Source organism: Ascoidea rubescens (assembly GCF_001661345.1).
Source record: "Ascoidea rubescens DSM 1968 unplaced genomic scaffold ASCRUscaffold_1, whole genome shotgun sequence".
Classification (NCBI taxonomy): Eukaryota; Fungi; Ascomycota; class Saccharomycetes; order Ascoideales; family Ascoideaceae; genus Ascoidea; species Ascoidea rubescens.
This window is the reverse complement of record NW_017962913.1, coordinates 2,908,052-2,929,795: the sequence shown is the minus strand read 5'-3', so window position 1 is coordinate 2,929,795 and position 21,744 is coordinate 2,908,052. Positions and strand designations below refer to the sequence as shown.

The following is a 21,744-nucleotide window of genomic DNA, read 5'->3' as shown; positions in this document are numbered from 1 at the left end:
AACAGACCAAACTATAAATCGCTAAAACACTCAAGAAGAATTCTAAAGTCAAAATGGATCGCAACAGCTTCCAACAACTTTATCTGTTTTAAGACACTTTTCCTGTCCATTGTGTAGCCCCAGCTTCCAGAGCAGATACAGTACTTGGATAAGGGGTCACTTCTGATCTTCTTGCATCGCTCGCACTTCAAGTCCTGGTTGCAGTAAGTCGTTATCCACTTTTGCAAAAGGGCCACTAGCTGCTCTTCTATGGCAATGCTGTTGAACTTGTCACCACAACTGTCACATATCCAGATCCTCTGCTCTGTGTCGCGACAGAAATCAATGTCCTTAACATAGCTGCAGCTTTGGCACACCACAGAACTGAGTTTTAGCGAAATTCCTGGGTTTTTGAAAATGGCACTCTCGTTGAACTCCCCAACATCAAATATATTTAGCAAGTCCCTCCTCAATAAGCTCACCTCCATGTTTCTCTTTCTCGACAAAGCGTAAACTGCAAGAATAAATTTCACGAGCATTAGTGTTGGATCCTTTTGTTTTTCTGACGATATTGGAAACTTTGGAAAATCATATTCATGTCGTGTTTTCTGATTCATCATTGCTTCATTCTGACCTCGTCTCAAAGCTCCAATCCGCTGCTGAAGTGCTAATCTTATCGATTCAAATAGTTTTTCTGCCTCCTCCTCATCTCCCTTTGCACCTTTCTTCTTTCTGCCCCATTTTCCTATATAACTCGCCGAGTTTATTCGGCACTGTTTCTTTTTATGTGCCTCTAAAAGCTCCAAATAAACAACAACCCAATCCTCAAACTCACCCTGCAACAACAGAGGTAAAAATCTTTTCAATTGCCAGTTCGATTCATACATTGTAACAATGTCCTTATCAGACTCCTCATCAATTTCCTCGCAATACTTGCCCGAATAATTATACTGGTCCATCCAAATCACTAAATCCCAATACTTCACAATGCTCAATTCCAAATAATGGAAAAGTGAATTGGTTCGAATCGCCTTTATGATGTACTGGCAAAATGCATACGAACTTGCCAATGACAACTTTGAAGTATTCAATATCAACTTCCCTCGGTTTGCATAAAACACATATGTTCCCATTTCTTGAAACTTCTTAATTAATTGAAGAAACACCTTCTTCGACAAATTTTCAATATGGTAATGCAAAACTGGATCATACAAATACGATTTCGATGTTTGAAGCCACAACACAAAATTATGTATCATCAAATCACCATTCCTATCTCCCAAAAGTGCATCTTCCCACCACCTCTTTACAATTTTTTTCAAAATTCCCAACGCTTTACTAGAAAATGAATCTTCTGCTAAAGTTCCTTGATCGTTTATAACATTGTTTTCAAACACGTCTGAATTCGCAAGATCTGCTCCTTCAGCCTCATTCACTAAACTCGATGATAATAACGTGTTAACAATCAAATTAGACACAGACACTTCTATCGAAACCGTCTCATAAACTTCACCTTTATTCATCGAAGGAAACTCAAATGTTTCAGTCATTGGAATAATTTGATCCTTTTCTGATCCCCCATGGTCTGGAATTGTATTTTTAGACCACCAAAGAACAACATCGCCCTTTGATAACATTCTCGAATACTCAATATCTATCAAAAACCCAATATTATTCAACGGCAAATTGCAGATTGGAATATTCGAATATCTAGAAAATGAAATAAGTTCACTTAAAACTGTCCCAAGTGAAAAATAGGATTTCAAAAAATTAGAAACAATTCCTGTTTGCCATTGTAAAACTGACAACTTTACTTCGCTACTTGCCAACTTAATAACTGGAAAATTACCAAGTACCTTGATACTTTTAAGAACTTTAGACACAAATGGTGACTGAAATACCATTATACTAGACCTCCCTCTTTCATCAAATATTTTTGAACACAATGATCCAACTTTTTTATCAAGTTTCTTGGAATCACTAAAATACGAAACATCAAACTCCATATCATTTGAATACTCAATTATATTTTGAAATGAAGATATTTTCTTCTCATTTTCTTTGTACAACACTCCATATTCTCTCTCTATTTTACTTGTCAAGTTTTGTGAATTGTGTGACGGCTTTAAAACTAAAACATATGCTTTATTCTCAAATCCAACAAACAACACAAATATTTCATATTGATTCGAAAAAATATGAAGCAAATAAACAACATTAACAAACGATCTAGAAAGATAGCTACTATTATTAGCCAGGCGTAAATCGCTAACATGGATTCCTTCAGACAACCCTTTGCTTAGCGACCCAATTTTAGAAGAATCAAATTGACAACATGTTCCTAATTCAATCATCAATCTTTCCAGAGTATTTACATGAGATTCATAAATTTCCTCAACATTTTTCTCAAAATAGCCACCGGGTCTAGAAGATTCAGTTATAAAAACAGATTCCGGTAATACTGCTTTATACAATTGATTATTAGGAGATCCATTTGGTAATTCCTTTTTAACCTTTTCAATTTCACATTTTGGAATATCCATTCTTGGAGCAGGATTGGTTTTTATATTTAAATATACTGTTTTGGGAACTTGAAGTTTAACTTGATGTATATTATTATTGATTAAAGCAAATGCTATAACATTACCGGGAATAGAAGTGGCTTTATATTCTAATATTTGCCATGTTTCATTAGCATACAGCTCAACCTGTTTTAGCATCATATTTCTAACACTTTCAGAAACATACTTGGTTGCTTTACCAAAAAGACGCTCCTGTGTTTGGAGTTTCTCATTTTGTTTGATCCATATCTTTTTTTGAAACATCAACCATCCAACATAATCTTCATCAATTTTGGGACATGGTCCTATTAACTCATCATCATCCATATCCTCATTTTCAGCTTGTTTAGCTTTTCTTTTATTGGATAATACTTTTGCAGTTTTTTTCACACCAGTTTGCTTTCCAAAGTCCTCAATATCTTCTGGTTCAGGTATAATGGCAGAAACTTTCCCTTTCGTTAAAAAACCTGCCAAACTTGATTGTTTCTTTGCATCTTTGCTAGTAAAAATTTTTTTTTGCAACCAGTCAGGATGTAAAACTCTAGGAACCGGATTAATAACATTTTGCATTGCTGCTGGAATCGTGATGATTTTCTGGATTGTGGAAGCCAAACGTTCTCTATAATACGACCAATCAATAATATTCCGAGGATCAAAGTCTTCCAAAGAGAAATCCGCCAACCATTTTCTAAGAAACATTCTTTTTTGAGAAATATCCGCAGAAAAAATTGCAACAGGAACTGCTCTCTCGGTAATTGGAGAGCCTCTGGGCTTGGTAGAAATAATGTAAGAACATTTCAATCCAGCATCTTTAACAGTTTCAAAACCTAGAAATTCCCCAAGTCTTGTTGCTGTTGTAATTGATGTTGATTTCTGACCTTTATATGATGCTAAAGGTCGACTCATGTTTCTATTTTCCGAAATGAGTTCTATCAAATCTTCATCTTCAAGCATTTTCCCCTTGGTTTCTAGAACATCTAACCATCTATTTGCAATACCTCCAACAGATAAATAACATTCTTCTAAGGTTTTTCCCTCAAGAAAAACTTTAAATATGTCTGATTGAAAATTCTTGATCAATTGTAACTCACCTCTTCTTTTTAATTCAAACCCCTTCAATTCTGAAATAGAACCGTCAAAATTAAAAACAGCATACCTCTTTTTGATACCCTTTCCTTCTTCTTTTGAGGTGGGCAAAACCATTGCTCTATAAGGTCCATCTAATTCAAAAAATATGGAGTTTTCCTTTTTCACAGCGTACTCAAATCTTTCTTTGTTTTTTAATTCATAATATTGATGGTTTGTGAATTTTTGGTGTACTAAATAATTCAACATGGAACATAGAAATGAAAGAGAAATCTTCCCTTTCTTAAGTTTTATGGTAAAATCATCTGGAAATGAAGAAGGAATAATACACCATATACCATCAGTATCTAACTCCAACGGTCTTCCAAATCTTTCAACAACAGATCTTGCCATTTGGATAATTGTAGCACCTGTCAAACAGGTTATGCCTGCCATTTCCATAGAATACCATCTAGAACCTTTTCTCATAACATAACCATAAAAAGAATTCAAAATGACTTTGTGAGCAAGTTGCAAAGAGTCGTATGTGACTATCATTTTCCTGACCTCTTCTAATGTATGATGGTCATCATGATCTACTTTAGATGCCTTTTGTTTCCATTCTTTAGCCTTTTTTTTATATGTATATCTACGATCTCTAAAATCTCGAACAGTGTTGATATAAAATGGATTTTCTTTCTGACAAACAATTGATTCCTTTTTAATTGTCTCTGTAACTGTTATTCTATGATAAACCTTCCTGGAATAACTATTCAAATTTTTTTTCAAGTAGTGCATCTGATCCCCATAAACAAGATTATTAAATTCTTTTTGCTGGTTTCCCTGTAGCGATTGAAAAGATTCATTTTGTAAAGCTCGTTTAATCATATTATATTCATTCATTTTTGTAGGATAAAACTCTCCTCTCCAGGACCAAGTGAGTTTCCTATCACAATCTTTACCAGCAGTGTTGAATTCACATAGGGCACAGTCCTTTTCAAATTTAATTGAATCTGGCTGTAGACGATTTGATATCATAATATTGGGATACATTGAAGCAACATCAACATGATAAATCGAAGGTTTTTCAAATAATTTCGGTTTGCTTTTAAATTTTAGTAATCGGTTTTTCATTTCGGTATAAACTTCTTGATAGTTTACGATGTCGTCCATGGATTTTTTATTTTCAACTGTTACACAAAATTTGATTATTCCAGGTAACATTTCCAAAAATTCGTCAATGACAGTTGTATCAATTTTGAAATCATAATTCAAGTCTGCTCTAAAAACACCAGTTTCTAAAGATTCGACATGACCTCCAACATATGTTTCAGATTCTAATAAATGACCATCATAAAATTTTTCTAGGGTATCAATATGTTTATTTGGAAATACAATGCCATGAACATATGCTTGAACCATCAACAACATTTCACATAAAGTACCAGTACCTTTTCTTAAAACTTCATCAGGATTTAATGGAATGATAGTGGCTAAAGAGAATATAAAAGGATGAACATATTTGTAATATAGGTAATAAGTAGCAACAGCATCGGAAACAGAATATTCGGAAAGAATCTGGGGTTGTTCAATAGCATATGGAGTCATTAGTTCTGGATCTAATTCAAGAGGATTATAACCTAGCTTCGCTAAAGTGACAGCTTTCAAACCTTGAGACCCTTGAGGTAGATAAGAATCTCTTTTGACCCATTTGTAGCAATCCATATGGGCACAGTATGTTGATTTATATTCACCTTCGGAATCTTTTCTAAAACCTATTTCATCAAACATTGAAATGCTATGATAATCAGCTCTTGCTTCTACAAATGGCCAATCAAAAAAATCACCATTAAAAGTTGCAATAACAGTTGGTTGCACATCTCTTATATGCTGAAAGAAATATTTTATCAATTCAAATTCATTTGGAGCGTTATAAATTTCAAATAACCCTTGGTATTCAGGCTTTGGAGTATATTCAAAATCTTCAATATCTTTGCTGATAATTTCTCTGTTTGTTATTAAATAGCCTTGGCCATCAATCATATAAGAAATCATCATTATTTGATCCACGCTAGAATTGGGAAATTTCAATGGAGCTTTAGTAGTTTCAATATCATAGGCAAGAATTACAGGATCGGCAGGAACCACTAAATCCAATTCTGTGAGAATTATATTGTTTTCTGAATCACCATTGGGATCGACACTATACCATTTTCCAACTCTTATATTTTTATCTATTGCTACTCTTACATGATAAGGCACATCGTATTCACGGATGTCATCAATAAATTGAGAAGCGTTTATGCCAGTACTGCTGTTATTTTTATTGAAGCTGTTGGAATTGTAAATATTTTTGCTGAAACTCTCATAATCGTTGTCATTAAAATTATCTAGGTCGGCAATTGATTGGTAAATGTCTTTCATTTTGTTTGTTTTTTTATTTGAAGCTAGAATTTGATTTATTATTCTTCTTGCTTCGATTAGATCAGATACATTGTGAAAGGAAATTTTGAGATAACTTCTCTGAATTCCGATTAAATGGTTTGTCAATTTTAAATCTTCTTTTGATATTTTCAGTATTTTTTTTAACAAGCCTTCTAATTTTTTTGTTAAAAATTCTTCCACTTCATTTTGGTAATTGGTATTTGAACATGATAGTAGAAAATAAGGGTCATATAGAACAGATGATTTAAAGGTTCCGCCTTCTTTATCCAAGAAATAAAGATCCACAGCAGAATAGCCAAGTAGTCTTGAATCATTTTCGTTAAAAATTGTTGCAGGATGGATATTGACTAGCCAACCAGTTTTCTTTGGGCCAGAATCGAATCTGTGGAAACCCATAAGAGAATCAATCTCGTCGATTTTTTTGGATAGATCATATCTTGCTAGTTTTTTGAAAGAATTGGAAAAAAAGTTATTATTTGAATTGAAGTTATTGTTTGAATTGTAATTGCTGTTTGAGTTGCTGAAATTTTTGCGTTGAAAATCGTTTTCTTTCTTTCTTCTAGCCATGATATTATCAAACAGAAAAGCAGAATGGAATTAGAAAGAGCGAAAAGGTAATGAAAAAAGCCAGAGAAAATAACAATTCTTCATTTATTTGAGATTGACATCAAGGTTTTGCTGATCAGAGATTGAAACTTTGGCCAAAATTCAAGGCACACGAACTGGCATTTTTATTAAAACACGAAAAAAGAGAAAATTTCCCAAATTGTCCGTTTTGAGCATTTTCCAATTAGGTAATAAACAAGTGATTTTACGTAAGCGTTGCTATTATTTTTTTTCATTATATCATTTGGTAAATTCAAGTGGAGGACGATTGTAACAAATCTATCAGAAAGGTGTTGGAGTAAAGCTGGAAAGATGTTTGGAGCATTTAAAGCCACGAATGTTGCGTTGGGGGGTTTGTTATGGTATGTTGTTTTTTTACTTGGAAAAGACGTTTTAATATTTTGTTCATTCATTTCTGTTTGACGATTATTATGAGACAATGTTTTGTTTGTATTCTAACATGATTGGTTTTATTTTTAATTTTATTGATGTTGAATAGGAAATTTCCATTGAAATTATCAAGAACCAGGAAATACAGACAAAGAAAGAGATTGCAAGCAGTTGATAATGTTCTCAGTGTTGTAACTGAAGGGTTGGTTAAAACCGAACAAATCGTTCCTAAAAAGCTTCAACAGTTGAATAATTCGGAATTTTTCCCCAAAGAACATGAGATGTTGCCTAGAGATAAATATACAGTTTACAGTAAGAAAACCAGAGGGTATAGAAAGGGTATACACAGGGTGCCAAAATGGACAAAGGTATCACAAAGAGTTAATCCAAAGTATTATTAAAAGAATCCGAAGTGTTATTAGAAGAACTTGTTTATCATGATTCTTTATTCTTGTTTTTTTTTAAAAAAGTTTATTATTGGTATTGCTATGTTGAAAGTTCTTTTATAAATATTCGAAATGTGTAAATAGATAATGAACGGGTTTAAATTATAATTGACGTGTAATTAAGAGGTGTATGTATTTATATAGAGATAAAAGACAGAGGCAGATATATATATATATATACATTTATAAAAGAAGTATAAAAAAAAAGATAATGAAAGTAAAAAACTGTTTTATTAGAGAATATTAATGCACAAAATAGATCGGGTTTAAGATTCAAGTCAATTAATCAAGTAATACATCAAGTAATAAATCAGGTTGTATTATATTATATTATGGTATGATTGATTTGATCAATATAAATAACTTTATTTATATAAAACTAAAGCAGAGCCGAAAATAGCAGCAAATACTAAAATGCTATAACCAGTTCTGTAGATACCCTTGATAGTTAATTCTTTACCCATATCCCAAACGTAATGCCTTAATCCGTTACTTAAATGGAAAGCAAAAGGAAAGGCCAAAGCAGATTTCAAACCATATTGTAAATAGACAGGCAATGATTCAATCAAATTGAATAGAAGATGATGGTCAAATTGGTATCCCAAAATACTTGAAGCAGTATATGCACAAGTAATACCATAAAAACCAAAGGCCAATACAACACCGGTGACACGGTGAGCACCAGATAAAATCATAGTCAACTGAGGTTGGTAGATATCCAAATGTGGAGAGGTAGGTCTGTTTCTTCTTTGAGCAACTAGAATTTCCTGCTCTTCTTCAGAACTAGCAGAAACAGTGGATACAGAAGATCTCAACAATAAGGGTTTGGCTACATTATTGAATCTTGAGATGGACTGTTTTGAGATATTGGCTCTCATTAAACCTAAACCAGCACGATGTAATAGCATTTTGAGTCGAATAGTGGGATATTGTGGAATGAGATAGTAGAATATTAACAAATAGTATCAGCTAGGAACTGGTGAAGATGGAGCAATAGTGCGAAATCTGCTGTGCGAAATATATTGCATGCTATATATGGAGATTCTGGAGGTGAGTTCTGAGCCAGTAAAAACACTGGCTTCAAGGAACCGGCACGTGACCTCTTCTTATCCAGCCAAAGATCCTTTTCCCGCGCTGCTCCGAGCCGCTCCTGCTTCAGACCGAGAACCGCCAGCCAATGGGAGCACGTTCTTTCATAAGCAGTGCAATGCGCGTGATTATGCACACTGTGCAGTGAGCAATGCGCTACCCCAGTGCTGGACCAGGCACTTTGCTCGCAACCTCTGCACGTGATCAGCTGGCAGCGAATGGCGGCGCTGCAAAAACCAACCAAGTTTGTTGAAGAAGAGGCAGAAGCAGAAGCATTGAAAGAAGCATCAGTGTTAGTCAAAATGTCTGTTACTTTGTGGCGTACAATCAAGAATGCTTACAGTGTGGGATTAAAGCGCTATGCCTTCCAAATAGCAACCATTGGTGACACCAAAAGTGGTACTTTGATTGGTACTGACGATCATGGCAACCAATTTTATGAAACCAGCAATCCTGAGGAAATCCACTTGAGAACTCGTTGGGTGGAGTATGCTGACAGAAACTTCGACATCTCCCAAGTCGAGCCAGGCTGGCATTGGTGGTTGGCATATGGAACAGACGTTCCTCCCCATCAATTGCCCAAAGACGAAGTTGCTACCAGAGCTTATCCGTTAAAGACCCACGCTGCAAACTACACAGCAACCCCAGGTGCTTATGTTCCTTACAACACTGCTGTGCCAAAATGTTCCAGTTGGAACCCACGGGTCCGTGAACGTTTGTGATTCCAAAATTTTCATTCCAAAGCTGTTCATCTTTAGTTCTTTTTTATTGATATTAATTTACATATATTCCTTGATCGATTTTGGTTCGGGCAAAAGTAGAATACTCTTTGAAATTGCCGGGCTCTTGTTTTTGAACTCAGGTCACGCGGTATTCCCACCCTTATTGCTGAAACCGCAGCTCCAGTTTCAATTCCAACGGGGCCTTCTCTATCAAAAAGATATTTAAATGGATCAAATCCTCTTCGATTTCCTTTTCTATTTTTTCATCAATTAATATAAATAATATAAATAGCAATGCAATAACTCTTACCAAATGATCCATAAAATATAATACACTTCAAATTCAGATCTTCAGATCTTTACCTGAACATAAACTCTAGAAAAAGTAAAACCAAGAATGAAACTACAATTATTTAAACAGTACTTACAAATTCAATTTATCAGTCCCAATTATGCAAAAACCCTCTAAATTATAATATATTAAATTCAAATTTTAGAATCAATAATTCAATGTTGGTAAATAAGCTAGATAATATCCTCCAATTAAATAGAAAAAAAAATAATTAACATAAACATAATAATGAAAGAAAAAAAAATCATTATAACACAAGTATCAGAACAAAAAATTTATTCATTATCCGAATGACTACCATAATCTTTGGTTGGCTCTGTTTAAAACTTTTAATGTTGCTGCTCTTCCTTTAAATCTTCTAGGAAATTTGCTTACTTTGTTTTCATTATTATTCTCAACTGCTATAATCTTTTCCGAATTTTTGTTTTCTGAATTATCAAATGCCAGCTTGTCTTTATTGAAATTCATGCTTCTATTCAACTCAATCTCTACCATTTTCTTTTGGTCCATTGCTTTCAATATTTCCTTGTAATCTTTATCCAAAATATTCTCTATTGTGCTTAATTTTACCCAATTAAGATCGAGAGACTCAAATTGTTCCTCTCCTTTTTTGAAAACATCCAACTGCCGATCAATTGACATCGGTCTTCTATCCCCTAATATAGGATAAAATATGTTCCAAAGTTTGACCTTTTGTTGGTCATTAACTGGAAACTTAGAAATATTGGGATATTTTTCATATAAACTCTCAATAGCCGTCACTAAATTAACTTGCAAATCAACAACCCATTTTTCATTATGGTTGATGATATAATAAAATGGTAAATATTTCATTGAATTGGAAAAAATCTCTTCTTTTGTTCTTTTGTCCTTCCCGTTTGCAAAAAAATTCGCAATATGAAGTCCATATGGATAATGCCTACGAATTCTTTTTCTTTGTTCCAAATCTCGTTTTTTCATTTCAATTATTAGTTTTTCTTGAGCTTTTCTTTTACGCTCCTCTTCCTCTAACTTGATTTTTTTCTGCTTTTCTTCTTCCATCAAAATTAACTTTCTCTTATCTTCTTCTCTTTTCTTTTCGGCTTCTTTAATATTGTCAAGAATTTTTTGTCTTCTTGCTTTGAGCGCTGCCTCTTTTTTTTGTTCATATATCTCTCTTTGTTTAGCAGCTTCTAAATCTTTTTGCTTTTTGCTTTTAAATTCATCGTCATTAGCAGTTGCACCCGGTGTTTGAACTTTATCTTTCTTTGCTTCCTTGACTACTTTTTTCAAGTCGCTCAACTTTTCAATTTTAACTGTTTTACTTGTTGAAACCGGAGAAACCGATGAAGATGCCGACAATAGTATTGATACTTTAGAGACTGGAGTAGCTGATCTTGATATTTCATTCTTCTTATTAATTTCCACAACAGCATTTTTATTGAAAGTATCTGCCATTGGGTTAGGTTTAGTTTCAATGGACTCGTCAATATTTTCTTTAATATCCTCCTTAATATCCTCTTTAATATCTTCTTCAACACTCTCAATCTTGTCTTTACTCTCATCATCAACATTACTATTAGAAACCTTTTTTCTTTTAACATTTTCAGTTTCAATTTCATCGTCAAAAATACTTGTTAATTTTTCTTTCTTTCTCTTTTTTTTATTATTTAAAATATTTCTTTCATCACCAGCCAAGACTTTATCATCAGCAGTATTCTCAGCTATTTTACTAACTATTGTATCTTTGACTTCATCATCTTTTTCGGTTTTTGGCTTTGAAATCTCCTTACCAAGCTCACCCGTTTTATCACTAACCATTTCAGTACGCTTAGCTTTGGGTATTTCATCAACAGGTTCAAGAATTTCAGGAATCTTAGCAATTTCAACAGTCTCAATTTCCTTGAAATCACTAGTAGAACCAGGGGGCTTTTCTTTGGGATCTTTCCTAATATCCTCAGATAATTCTTTCCAATATTGCTGATGATCTACAGAGGCACTTGATTTAAGCCATTTGTTATTGTTATTTTCCTCACTTTCATATGAGCTTTCTCTTTTAATTCGTTTAAGCTCTTCGTTTTCTTTGCCTCTAATAAGCTTCCTCTTCTTGCCTTTTCTTTTGGTTCCACTTCCATTGGTTGGTGGTTTTGTCATTAATGAGCTGCTATTTTGGTTATCTTTAAAATTTTTCATTGATTCTTTTAACAATTCTATTTCATCATCTTCTCTTATATCAGAATTTAAAGCAATATCCAAAGCTGTTTTTCCATCTGTTTTTCGTTTAGCTAACGGATTAGCACCATTTTCAAGCAAAAGTTTCACAATTTGAGTATGTCCTCTCCCAACAGCGTTCATTAATATTGATGATCCATCATCTGCTGTCGAGTTAACATCTGCGCCTGATCCTAAAAGGACGCTAACAATATCATCGTGCCCATGTCTTGCCGCCAAAACCAAAACTTCAGTATCTGGTCTACCCCCATTTATCAAGTAACTAATTACATACTCATAATCACCTTCAGCAGCCCTTTTGTATATTTCTTTCCTACCGGTTCTAGTTGTAAAATCAACCAAAAGAATTTCCCCTCTTGATTGAGTCTTTTTGTGCGAAACTTTTCTGGTTTGCCTTGATAATGATCTGCTCCTTCCATTGTTGTCTTCTTCTGAAGACATTGGTTCTTTGTCAGAAAAGGCAACAATATCTGCAGATCCTTCTTTACCTCTCAATTCCAAGATAGACTCTCTCAAAATTTTTCGAATTCGAGGTGTATCCTCATCATCTTCATTTAAAACATCAATAGCAGTTTGCCCCTGTTCATTCATAATTCTGGGATCAGCTCCTTTTTCCAACAAATATTTGATAACATCATAATGGCCATTGGACGCAGCGTCTATTAATGGTGTATCTCCTTCAACACCTGTTTTGATATCGATTGATGCATTTGAATTAATCAATAATTTTACAATATCTAAATATCCCTTTAAGCAGGCTTCATGAAGACCTGTAGTCCCAGCATTGTCACAGCTATCTACGTCTGCACCATCATCAATGAGTTGTTTTGCTATTTCAAAATGACCCTTTGCGCAAGCTCTTTGTAATTTTGATCTTCCTGTAGGATCTCTATCTCTGACTCTTCTCGAAGAAGTTCTGATACTTTCTGGGTTTCTTTTTGGTTTCCCATTTTTTTTCTTGCGGTATGATCTTCTTTCTTTTGGTTTGTGAGAGACTGGGGGTGATTCTGCTATTTCTGTTTCAGCTTCAGAAACCCCCTCGTTGTTTTCATTCATGTCTTCCTCATCTGTCTCTGTATAATAAAAAGGTGATTTTCTTCTTCTTCTTGCTTGTAATTTTTCTTTTTTATTCTGAAAAGCTGGCGATGTACTCCTACTTGATATTTTTTTTTCTTTCAGAAACTTGGATCTTGTTTTAGATGTATCATTATCACTTTCATTTGATAGTTGAGAAGAAAACGAAGATTTTCTCTCTCTCATGTATCTTTTATAATCTAGAGTCATTTCGCTTATTTTGTAATTGCTGTTTTTATTTGAGCTATTTTCATTTTTGACAACAATTGATGCTTTGGGGGTTGCTTCAGACGAGTTATTTTCAGGTGTGTTGGTATCTCTTTGAGATGAAAGTTTATGATTAGTGCTTTCCTTTTTATCATCCTTTTTGATATCCTTTTTGGTGTCTTTTTTTACTTCTTTTTTAATTTCTTTGGGAATATTATTATTAATCACTTCACTTTTATTTTGGCTATTTGGATTAAAATCTCTGTTTTGATTTTTGATTTGGTCTTTATTGGTTTTAAAATTGTCATCATTTTTGTGATTTTTAATTTCTTTAGGGTTGCTCAATGTATGATTTAATTCCTTTGATTCTTTTTTAATTGTGTCTTTCTCATGTATTTCATTTATGATATCCTTTTGAGAAATATTTTCTTCGACATCCAAGTTTCCAACTACTGTTTTATCATGTTTCAATGTTTGATCTGATTTTGAATCAATGCTTTTTTCTTTATTTTTCTTTAAGTCAGGCAATCCGTTATCATTTGTTTCATTATTGCTTATTTTATTATCGTTTGGCTTATTATCATTTTTTATATTTTCAGCTTCCTCCTTTTCAGTTTTCTTAGCTGAGCTGTTTTTATTTTCATCTTTTTTATTTTTTATAACGTTTTCAGTTTTATTATTGCTCATTATGATAGATGTTTGAGATTTTTTATGAAATGAAACTTCAATTTTACTTTCAGGTTTTTGTTCAATCATTTTGTCGTCCAGAGGTGAAACTTTTTTGCTATCTTTTTCAGGGTTTTCGTCTTTTAAAATAGTTTGCTTTGATTTGGGTTCCTTCAAAGCACTATTTTGATCTTCAGATATTTTAGGATTATTTTTTTCATCATTTTGGTCAATTTGGTCAATTTGAGTATTTTGAATATTTTGAATGATTTCATTTTTACTTTGATGATTAAGTTCCAAATTCAATTTATTTTCAAGAATTTTTTTTTTGTTTTGCTTTTTTAAATAATGACTTAGAGGTATTTGAGTTTTAACCGAATCTATTGATGTCAACGAAGGCGAGTTCAGTTTTATAAACAAATTTGGAGTTGTAGTTGAATTGGTTGTCAGATTTACGATTTGTGCCGAGGTTGAGTTTGGAATTGAATTAGAAACAGGGTTAGAATCAACTATTGGTTCCAATGAAGGAAGCGAAGATAAGGAAGAATCTAAATATTTTATATTTGGTGGGGGTGTGTTAGGAGCAGTTTTTGGTCTTTTCGTTAACGATGATAATGATGATAATGATGATAAATTAGAATCAGAAGATAAAATTTTTCTTATTTTTGGGGATTGTTGCAGTATCTCAATTTCTTTTTGTAATTGTGATTGTTTTTGCAGAAGCAGTTTAATATCATTAGATAAATTATTATCCCCAGATATGGGAGGTATTTGGGTGTTGACAATTGAATTTTGATTTTGATTTTGGCTTTGGTTTTGGTTTTGGTTTGAATTCAGATTTGGATTTATTATTGTATTTTTTGGAGAATTTATCTTTGGGGATACTGAAGATACTTTTGGAGATTTTGAAGTCAGTCTCACGATTGAAATACTTGATTGTATTTTATTTGTGATATAATTATCTTTTATTTTATGTTGAATTTGATTATTGTGATACAGTTGAGTATATTGAGGGTTATGTAATTGTGGTTTTGTCTGTTTTGTCTGCATAATTTGCTGTTTTTGTTGGGGTTTGAGTTGCTTTTGTTGTTTTTCCAGTAGCATAGATGATCTATTATTTGCATTAATATTGTTTGTTTTATTTTTGTTGTTTATATTGCTATCATTCAAATTTGCACCAAGGACACTATTGTTGTTGTTATTATTATTATTATTATTATTATTATTATTATTTATATAAGGATTACTCTTTATATTTGTGGAAGTAGAATAGAGCTTTTGATTTTTCTCATGGAAACTATTAGAGGAATATATTGCGGTAGCATCTTTCTGTATCTGACCATTATTTATCGAGTTTGTATTATTATTTAGATTGTTTACGCTATTATTTTGGCTATTCAAAAGATTTGAGTTACTATTATTGTTATTGTTATTGTTATTATTATTATTACTGTTATGACTGTTGTAGGAATTTGGATAAGAGTTGTAACTGTTGTAAGAATTTGAGTAGTTGTTATAGTTTGTTCGATAGCTTAGATTTGGCTTGCTGTTATCGTTGTTGTTGCTGTAGTATTTGCTGTTATAATTGTTATTTCTTGAGTAATAGTCATTGCGTTTTTGGTTATACTTTCTTCCAAAATTATTATTGGGACTGTTGTTGCTAGCCGAGGGCGTAGAATTAATTAAACTATTAGTGGTTAGGTTAGGTATATTGCTGTTGTCAGCAGAAAATGTTTTATTTATATTACTATAATTGGAAGAACGTTTTGGAGGTATCGATGAGGACAGTGGGCGACTATTTCTTTGGATATTGTTGTATTTAGTGCTGTTATTGTTATAAGAATAATTTGGACTGTAAGTGCTGTAATCTCTATCTTTAGATGAAGGCCTGTTGTTGTTTGGGTTGTTATTGTAATCACCCATAATTGATATCAGTGTGTTGATTGCAAAATACCAAAATAAAATTACAATATAATAATCCAGCAAAGCAATATTCTATATCAGATATAAAAGTTGGGGAGGTTTAACAATAGTAAAAAGAAGTTTGCAATTTGTTTTTTTTGTTTTCTGAATCGCAGCTCTCAAAAACAGCGGGCGAGTCACCTGACACACGCACACACACGCGAATAAACGCGGATGTTACGCATAAGGCAGTAGTTACTTGCAGTATATGCATAGTAGGATGCTGCTCAGTACAGAGCCCAGAAGCGTGGATCAAGTTTACATCACGTGACACAAAACTGAGTGGTTTTTTTTCTGTTTTGTGGTTGACCAATGAACAGCGCTAGAGATAGATAAGAATGTTTTGGACGTATGCATGCGCGTGTGAGTACTCATGCTGCCAACGCACTGAGCTTTAAGCGTCTGCATAATTCGTGTGTATGCATTTGATCCTGCGCAATTCTGCAATGCCACTGTTGTGGTTTTGTGTTGTATTCACGTGGTGTGTAGATCTCCGGTTTGGAACTCGAATGTGGAGGTCGGAAGTGCTTTGAGCCCGATTTGCGACTGGATCTGATGTAAGAACTGTTTGTCTGATGATAAAATGAATATCTATCACAAGTGTAATTTGATTTGGGTTAGAAAACTCAAAATGAATCAACAGAAAAAAATTTAAATTAAAAGGTTTTAAAATGCAATTTTTAAAGTCTGATAAAAAGTAAAAGTAGTAAATGAAAACTTATAGAAAAACATAGTAAAGAAGAGAAAAGAAAAGAAAAGAAGAGAAAAGAAAAGAAAATAAAATAAAAGAAAATAAAAGAAAATAAAAGAAAAATGTTGATATTAGAAAATAATTAATGATGTAAGAAATGTAGAAAATAAAAATATGTTATCGTTCCCAAACTTCTCCTAAAACTAACAAAAAAGAATTAAAAACAAGAAAGAAAAAAATAAGAGTATTAAAACAAAAAGATTTAAACAAAAATGTGTAAAAGTTAAAAGACAAAACAAAGAAAACTCCAAACAAGAAAGTAGAATGAACAAAAATTTTGTTTACTGTAATATTCAGATTTCTTCAATATAGATAAGAACACTATCAAGTTAGAATTGGAAAATTAGAAATTGGAAATTCGAGATTAATTAGAAAATATTAAAAAATTAAGAATTAAGAATTAAGAATTAAGAATTTTCAAGAATCTTCAAAGAATGGTTATTTGAATTGACAACTGTTAACAAGTATTAATTAGAATTGTTACCAAAAAAGCCTTTGAATGATATTGTGGGAGTATAGAACACGTCTGAATCCGATGAACTTTGTAGTGAAACGGATCTACTTGACCTGTTTGATCTACCTTTCAAGCTACTGATACTAGTGATATCATTATTGTTATCGATATCATTGTAATCATTGCTATGTTCATTATGGTCATTTTGATGATTAACAATTGGCAACCGTAGTTTATTCTTTCTATTATTGATAATAGTACTTGAGCTGTTAAAGTAGATGGAGTGATTATTATCGTCATCGTCGTCATTACTTGAATCATCGCTTGAATCTTCCCAGCTGAATCTTTTCTGCTTGGAGTAGAACCTTCCATATTCGTTGTTAGTTGATGAAGCTGAAGTTGTAGCTGAAGTAGTTGTAGAAGCTGAAGTGCTTGTTGAGTCGGTTGTGCTTATATTGGTTCCAGCGGTTGATATTATCTCGTTTTCATCATTATCATCATTATCTATATTGATATTAGTATTAGTATTAGTATTAGTATTAGTATTAGTAGTAGTAGTAGTAGTAGTAGTAGTAGTAGTAGTAGTAGTAGTAGTAGTGTTATTATTATTATTGTTAGTATTGTTAGTATTAGCGTTGTTATTATTAGCGTTGTTATTGATAATTGATTGACTTTTTGATAAAATTTCGCCCCATTCAATCAATTCATATAATAGAGTCATGTTAGGACAGATTTCAGAAGCTTTTTCCTTAACAAAACAATAGGCGTCAGAGAATTTTAAATTTTTCAATTTCATTATGTAGGCAACTACTAAAGAAGCAGATCTTGAGACACCACATTGACAGTGAATTAAGATTCTTAAATTTTTATTCAAATTTGATTCAATTAGCTTTGTTAATTGGGGAAAGTCTGGACATAGTTGAGAAGTATGAGTCCAGGGCATGTAGATATATTCTGGTAATCGAGTATGAGTCTTTTTGTTGCTGTTGTACATTGTCAAGCTATTATTGACGTTAGCGTTGGAATCGTTTGGAGGATTATATATCGATGGGACCTTAACTTCTTTCGCTACGTTGATGATGACATCAAATTGATTTAGTTGGGATAGAGTCGGTTCAGAATATAAGTATAAATTTGGTTCGATGCAAATGGGACCATTTGGATAAGCGTTTAATTTATGTTCATCGTAGTTGAAGAAACTATCATTAAATGAGGAGGTTATGTTATTGGAGATATTGGAAAGAGTGTTGAGATATTTATCGGTCAAGGGGTAGTTTTGAATATTGAATGATTGTTTTTTTATAGTGTTGATCTTGATGCTATTTTTGAGATTTGAATTCAAATTTAAATTCGAGCTTGAATTTGAATTTGGATTTGAATTAGGAATTGATAAGGATAGAGATAAATTATTTCTTCTCCTCTGTAGAGTAGAGTTTGATAAATTGTAATTTTTATTGATTGAGTTGTTATTTTGAGAGGATAAAGAGGATAAGGAATTTGAGTTGGTTGGAGATTGAGATTTGGATAAGGATGGGTGTCTGAAAGGCAAAGGGTGGTTGCTGTTGATTAGGTTAGTATCATTATTGTTGTCGTTGTGATTGAAATTTTGGATTATTGGAGTATTTAAGGGGATATTTGAACGATTTAATGGGGATAAAAGTTGAAGATTAAAATTATTGTTGTTGTTGTTAATATTATTGTCAAGATTAAAGTGGTTTGAGGTGGAAGTTGATATGGATAAATTGAGTTTATTGTTTTTATTCTTATTGAAGTTGTTATTTGTAATTGAAGATAAGTTTAAGGAAAGATTTTTAGTATTCCTTGATTTTATCTTTGAATTGCTTAAATTTGAAGGGAATTTCAAGGTGTGGTTATCGTTGGTATCGTTATTGTTATTATTGTTTGTACTATTGGTGGTGTAAGATATAGGTTGATTTGTAGAATTATTGGAAAGATTTAAAGAGTGGTTGATTTTGTTATTTATGGGATTATTGGTTGAGATGAATAAGTTATTGTGATATATGTCAGCCATTTTAGATATTTAGATAAAGAGAAGTATGGTAGAGTGTGATACTATCTATTGAGAATCTATTGAGTATCTATTGAGTATCTATTGAGTATTTATCGAGTATCTATTGATGATCTATTATATTGATTTGAAATAGAGGAAAGGAAAAGAAAAAAAAATACAATAATTAGAGTATTTAAAAGTAAAAAAACTGAGATGCAGTGCAGAAAATATCAAACAATAGTTTTCAAACTGAAAAAGAGGATATTTGTAGATTATTTTCTGAGGAACTTTTGAAAGGTTTGAATATTGATTTGATTAAGTGATTGGAAGATTCCGTAAACAGTTTTCTGATTAGTTTTTTGTTTTTTTTGTTTTTTTTGTTTTTTTTGTTTTTTTTGTTTTGTTTCTTTGATTAGTTCTTTTACTTATTTATTTATTAACCAGATAGTTGAATGCTTTCTTTTCTTTCCTTCTTTCTTGCTTTTGATAAAATGTGAGAAAATTTAGAAATAAACCAAAATGGATTTTCATAGTTTTAAAAAGCTTTTGATTCACTTATTAATAAAAACTTTTTTTCTATTTTTATTGTAAGTTGAAACTGTGTTTCTAAAATTAATTTCTGGAAGTTTTGTTTCCAGAGGTAATTAGTGCGTAATTATGCAGAAATCAGCAGGGAAGTTTGCAGCCGGTGTGCGTCCCGGTTGCGGTTTCCATGATGTTTTTGCGAGCTGCAGAAAATGGCCAATGGAAAAGCAGGATGGATGACCGAATTTGGCTGCTGCGTGTGTTCTTGCGCGCTGTACGGTGTGTAAACGCAGTGAACAGCAGTTGTTTTGTGGACAGGTTTTGAAACAGCAGGGTATGTTTGAAATGTATAGCACTAAAGAATGGAGATTAAGATGGGATAAAAAGTTTTTATTTTGGTTTTACGAGTTGAGAAAGAAATGGAAAGGGAAATGAAAGCAGAGAAAGGACAAGAAATGGGTCCCAAGCAGCAAAAGCAGTCGCTGAACAGTTGCTGAGCAGCCTCCGAGCAGCAGCCTCCAAGCAGGCGCTGGAAGCCAGGCCAGACGCTGAGCAGACGATGACGGTACTGGAGAATGGAGCTGAAATTGACGATGTGTGAGCGAATCACAGCTCTAACCTGGGTATCATCTTGCAATGTTGTCTTCAGTGTAACAGCACTGTGCAGCTGGGCCTAGACCGAGTAGAACCTGGCCCCAGCACTGGAGGGTCTGCGCTGCTTCTGCGCTGCTTCTGTACCGCTTTTGTGGCGACACGATGTGACTCGTTTTACGCAGTCTTCTGGAGATCAAAGAGGTCTGGTCGCTCTTTTGGGCCGTCCTGATTAGAAACGAACGCAGCACTGTTCGGGAACTTCTCTGTTTCCCTGTTTGTATTTTTAGAACTCCCTGCTGTTTTCATGGGTTCTAGTCCTAAACAAAGAAAGACAGCGCACAAGTGTAAGGGCATAAAAAGAATGGAATATATTAATAGTAGAAAGGTGTATGTAAAAGTAACATGTGAATTTAGTCATTAGAAGGTGAGCGTGAGTGTTATATTGTTTATTTCTTTTTTATTTTTTGGTTTCAATCCCTTTTATCTTGAATTTTAATTGGTTTTTATCTTATCTTAATATAGATTATAACCGTTTCAATTTCAATTTCAATTTCAGGTTCATATAATCGTGGAGTTTTCATATAGCATTTGCGTTCATCTGTAGGGGGCATCAGAATCCAAACAGTATTGAATTTCCTGCTCCCACTTGTCCCCATTGGCCAACAACTTCTCCTTGTTATATAGCAACTCCTCTCTGGTCTCGGTGGCGTATTCTGTGTTGGGCGTCTCGACAATTGCATCGACGGGACAGCTTTCTTGACAGTATCCACAGTAAATACACTTGGTCATATCGATGTCGTACTTGTACGTTCTTCGTGATCCATCGGCTCTCTCTTCGGCTTCAATGGTAATTGCCTGTGCTGGGCAAACAGCTTCACAGAGCTTGCATGCAATACATCTTTCTTCTCCCGTAGGATATCTTCGTAAGGCATGCTCTCCTCTGAATCTTGGTGACATTGGTCCCTTTTCAAATGGATAGTAAATTGTGTATGGCGCTCTGAAATACATCTCCAAACAGATGTACATCCCTCTGAACATTTCTGAAAGCAAGAAAAACTTTGTAGCCTTGTCCAAAGCACTCTCGGATCCTTCTTCCCATGTCTTAGGTCTGGGAATTCGAAACCCTGAGGGATAGAGCTCTTCTGCTGGCGCTGCTGTCATCGATGCTGGCAACAATCTCATCACATTGCTCGAAAATAATCGTTTGCTTGAATGTATTCCCAATGGACGAAAAACTGTTCTTGAAAGCATGTTTTCTCTGTACGCACTGTATTATATTATATTATATTATATTATATTATATTATATTATATTATATTATCTTATATTATCTTATCTTATCCTATCTGATATTTCTCTTATCTCGTATGGTTTTGATTTCGATCTTGGTCTTATATTACACTATCTTCTGTCTCCTATGCTGTCTAATGATAATCGATGCTCACTTTCTTCAACTTCTGATGCTCAGCGATTCTCTTCCATATTTCACTCACAACTCCGTCGTGTAATGACTATTTCTCGTCCGCTGATTGGCCCACAGCCTTCTCTCACACCTTGCTTTTTTTTCGCTCTCAGCGCCCGTTACCCGGCCCCGTCTTTTTTCTTTTCTGTTTTTTAAACAGAAAATGTCACTA

At 33.3% G+C, this 21,744-nt stretch overlaps 7 protein-coding genes across 7 annotated transcripts; 2 read left to right on the top strand and 5 right to left on the bottom strand.

The window, feature by feature from the left end:
• Positions 1 to 11: 11 nt before the first annotated feature.
• On the bottom strand, positions 12 to 6,446 carry POL2 (DNA polymerase epsilon catalytic subunit; the record flags this gene model as incomplete). The annotated part of the gene is made up of 1 exon (XM_020194356.1): positions 12 to 6,446. One exon carries the CDS (start codon positions 6,444 to 6,446, stop codon positions 12 to 14), a length of 6,435 nt encoding a protein of 2,144 aa, XP_020050713.1.
• A 494-nt stretch (positions 6,447 to 6,940) lies between these two features.
• On the top strand, positions 6,941 to 7,757 carry MRPL31 (mitochondrial 54S ribosomal protein mL60). The gene is made up of 2 exons (XM_020192528.1): positions 6,941 to 7,018; positions 7,156 to 7,757. Exons 1-2 carry the CDS (start codon positions 6,969 to 6,971, stop codon positions 7,445 to 7,447), a joined length of 342 nt encoding a protein of 113 aa, XP_020050712.1. The 5' UTR covers positions 6,941 to 6,968; the 3' UTR covers positions 7,448 to 7,757.
• On the bottom strand, positions 7,478 to 8,507 carry ASCRUDRAFT_74035 (succinate:quinone oxidoreductase subunit C). Its single transcript, XM_020192527.1, has one exon. It carries the CDS (start codon positions 8,398 to 8,400, stop codon positions 7,858 to 7,860), a length of 543 nt encoding a protein of 180 aa, XP_020050711.1. The 5' UTR covers positions 8,401 to 8,507; the 3' UTR covers positions 7,478 to 7,857.
• Positions 8,508 to 8,883: 376 nt separating this feature from the next.
• On the top strand, positions 8,884 to 9,303 carry ASCRUDRAFT_31031 (complex I NDUFA12 subunit family protein; the record flags this gene model as incomplete). Its single annotated transcript, XM_020190238.1, has 1 exon — positions 8,884 to 9,303. The coding sequence occupies one exon, from the start codon at positions 8,884 to 8,886 to the stop codon at positions 9,301 to 9,303; it is 420 nt and encodes a 139-aa protein (XP_020050710.1).
• A 484-nt stretch (positions 9,304 to 9,787) lies between these two features.
• On the bottom strand, positions 9,788 to 15,826 carry HOS4 (Hos4p). Its single transcript, XM_020188610.1, has one exon. It carries the CDS (start codon positions 15,734 to 15,736, stop codon positions 9,950 to 9,952), a length of 5,787 nt encoding a protein of 1,928 aa, XP_020050709.1. The 5' UTR covers positions 15,737 to 15,826; the 3' UTR covers positions 9,788 to 9,949.
• Positions 15,827 to 17,671: 1,845 nt separating this feature from the next.
• On the bottom strand, positions 17,672 to 18,145 carry ASCRUDRAFT_22110 (dual specificity protein phosphatase family protein; the record flags this gene model as incomplete). The annotated part of the gene is made up of 2 exons (XM_020189728.1): positions 17,672 to 17,953; positions 18,035 to 18,145. Coding segments are annotated over 2 exons (393 nt in total), but the record flags the coding sequence as incomplete, so codon positions are not given.
• Positions 18,146 to 20,507: 2,362 nt separating this feature from the next.
• On the bottom strand, positions 20,508 to 21,740 carry ASCRUDRAFT_74031 (NuoI/complex I 23 kDa subunit family protein). The gene has a single exon (XM_020192526.1). The coding sequence runs from the start codon at positions 21,359 to 21,361 to the stop codon at positions 20,705 to 20,707; it is 657 nt and encodes a 218-aa protein (XP_020050707.1). The 5' UTR covers positions 21,362 to 21,740; the 3' UTR covers positions 20,508 to 20,704.
• Positions 21,741 to 21,744: the final 4 nt, after the last annotated feature.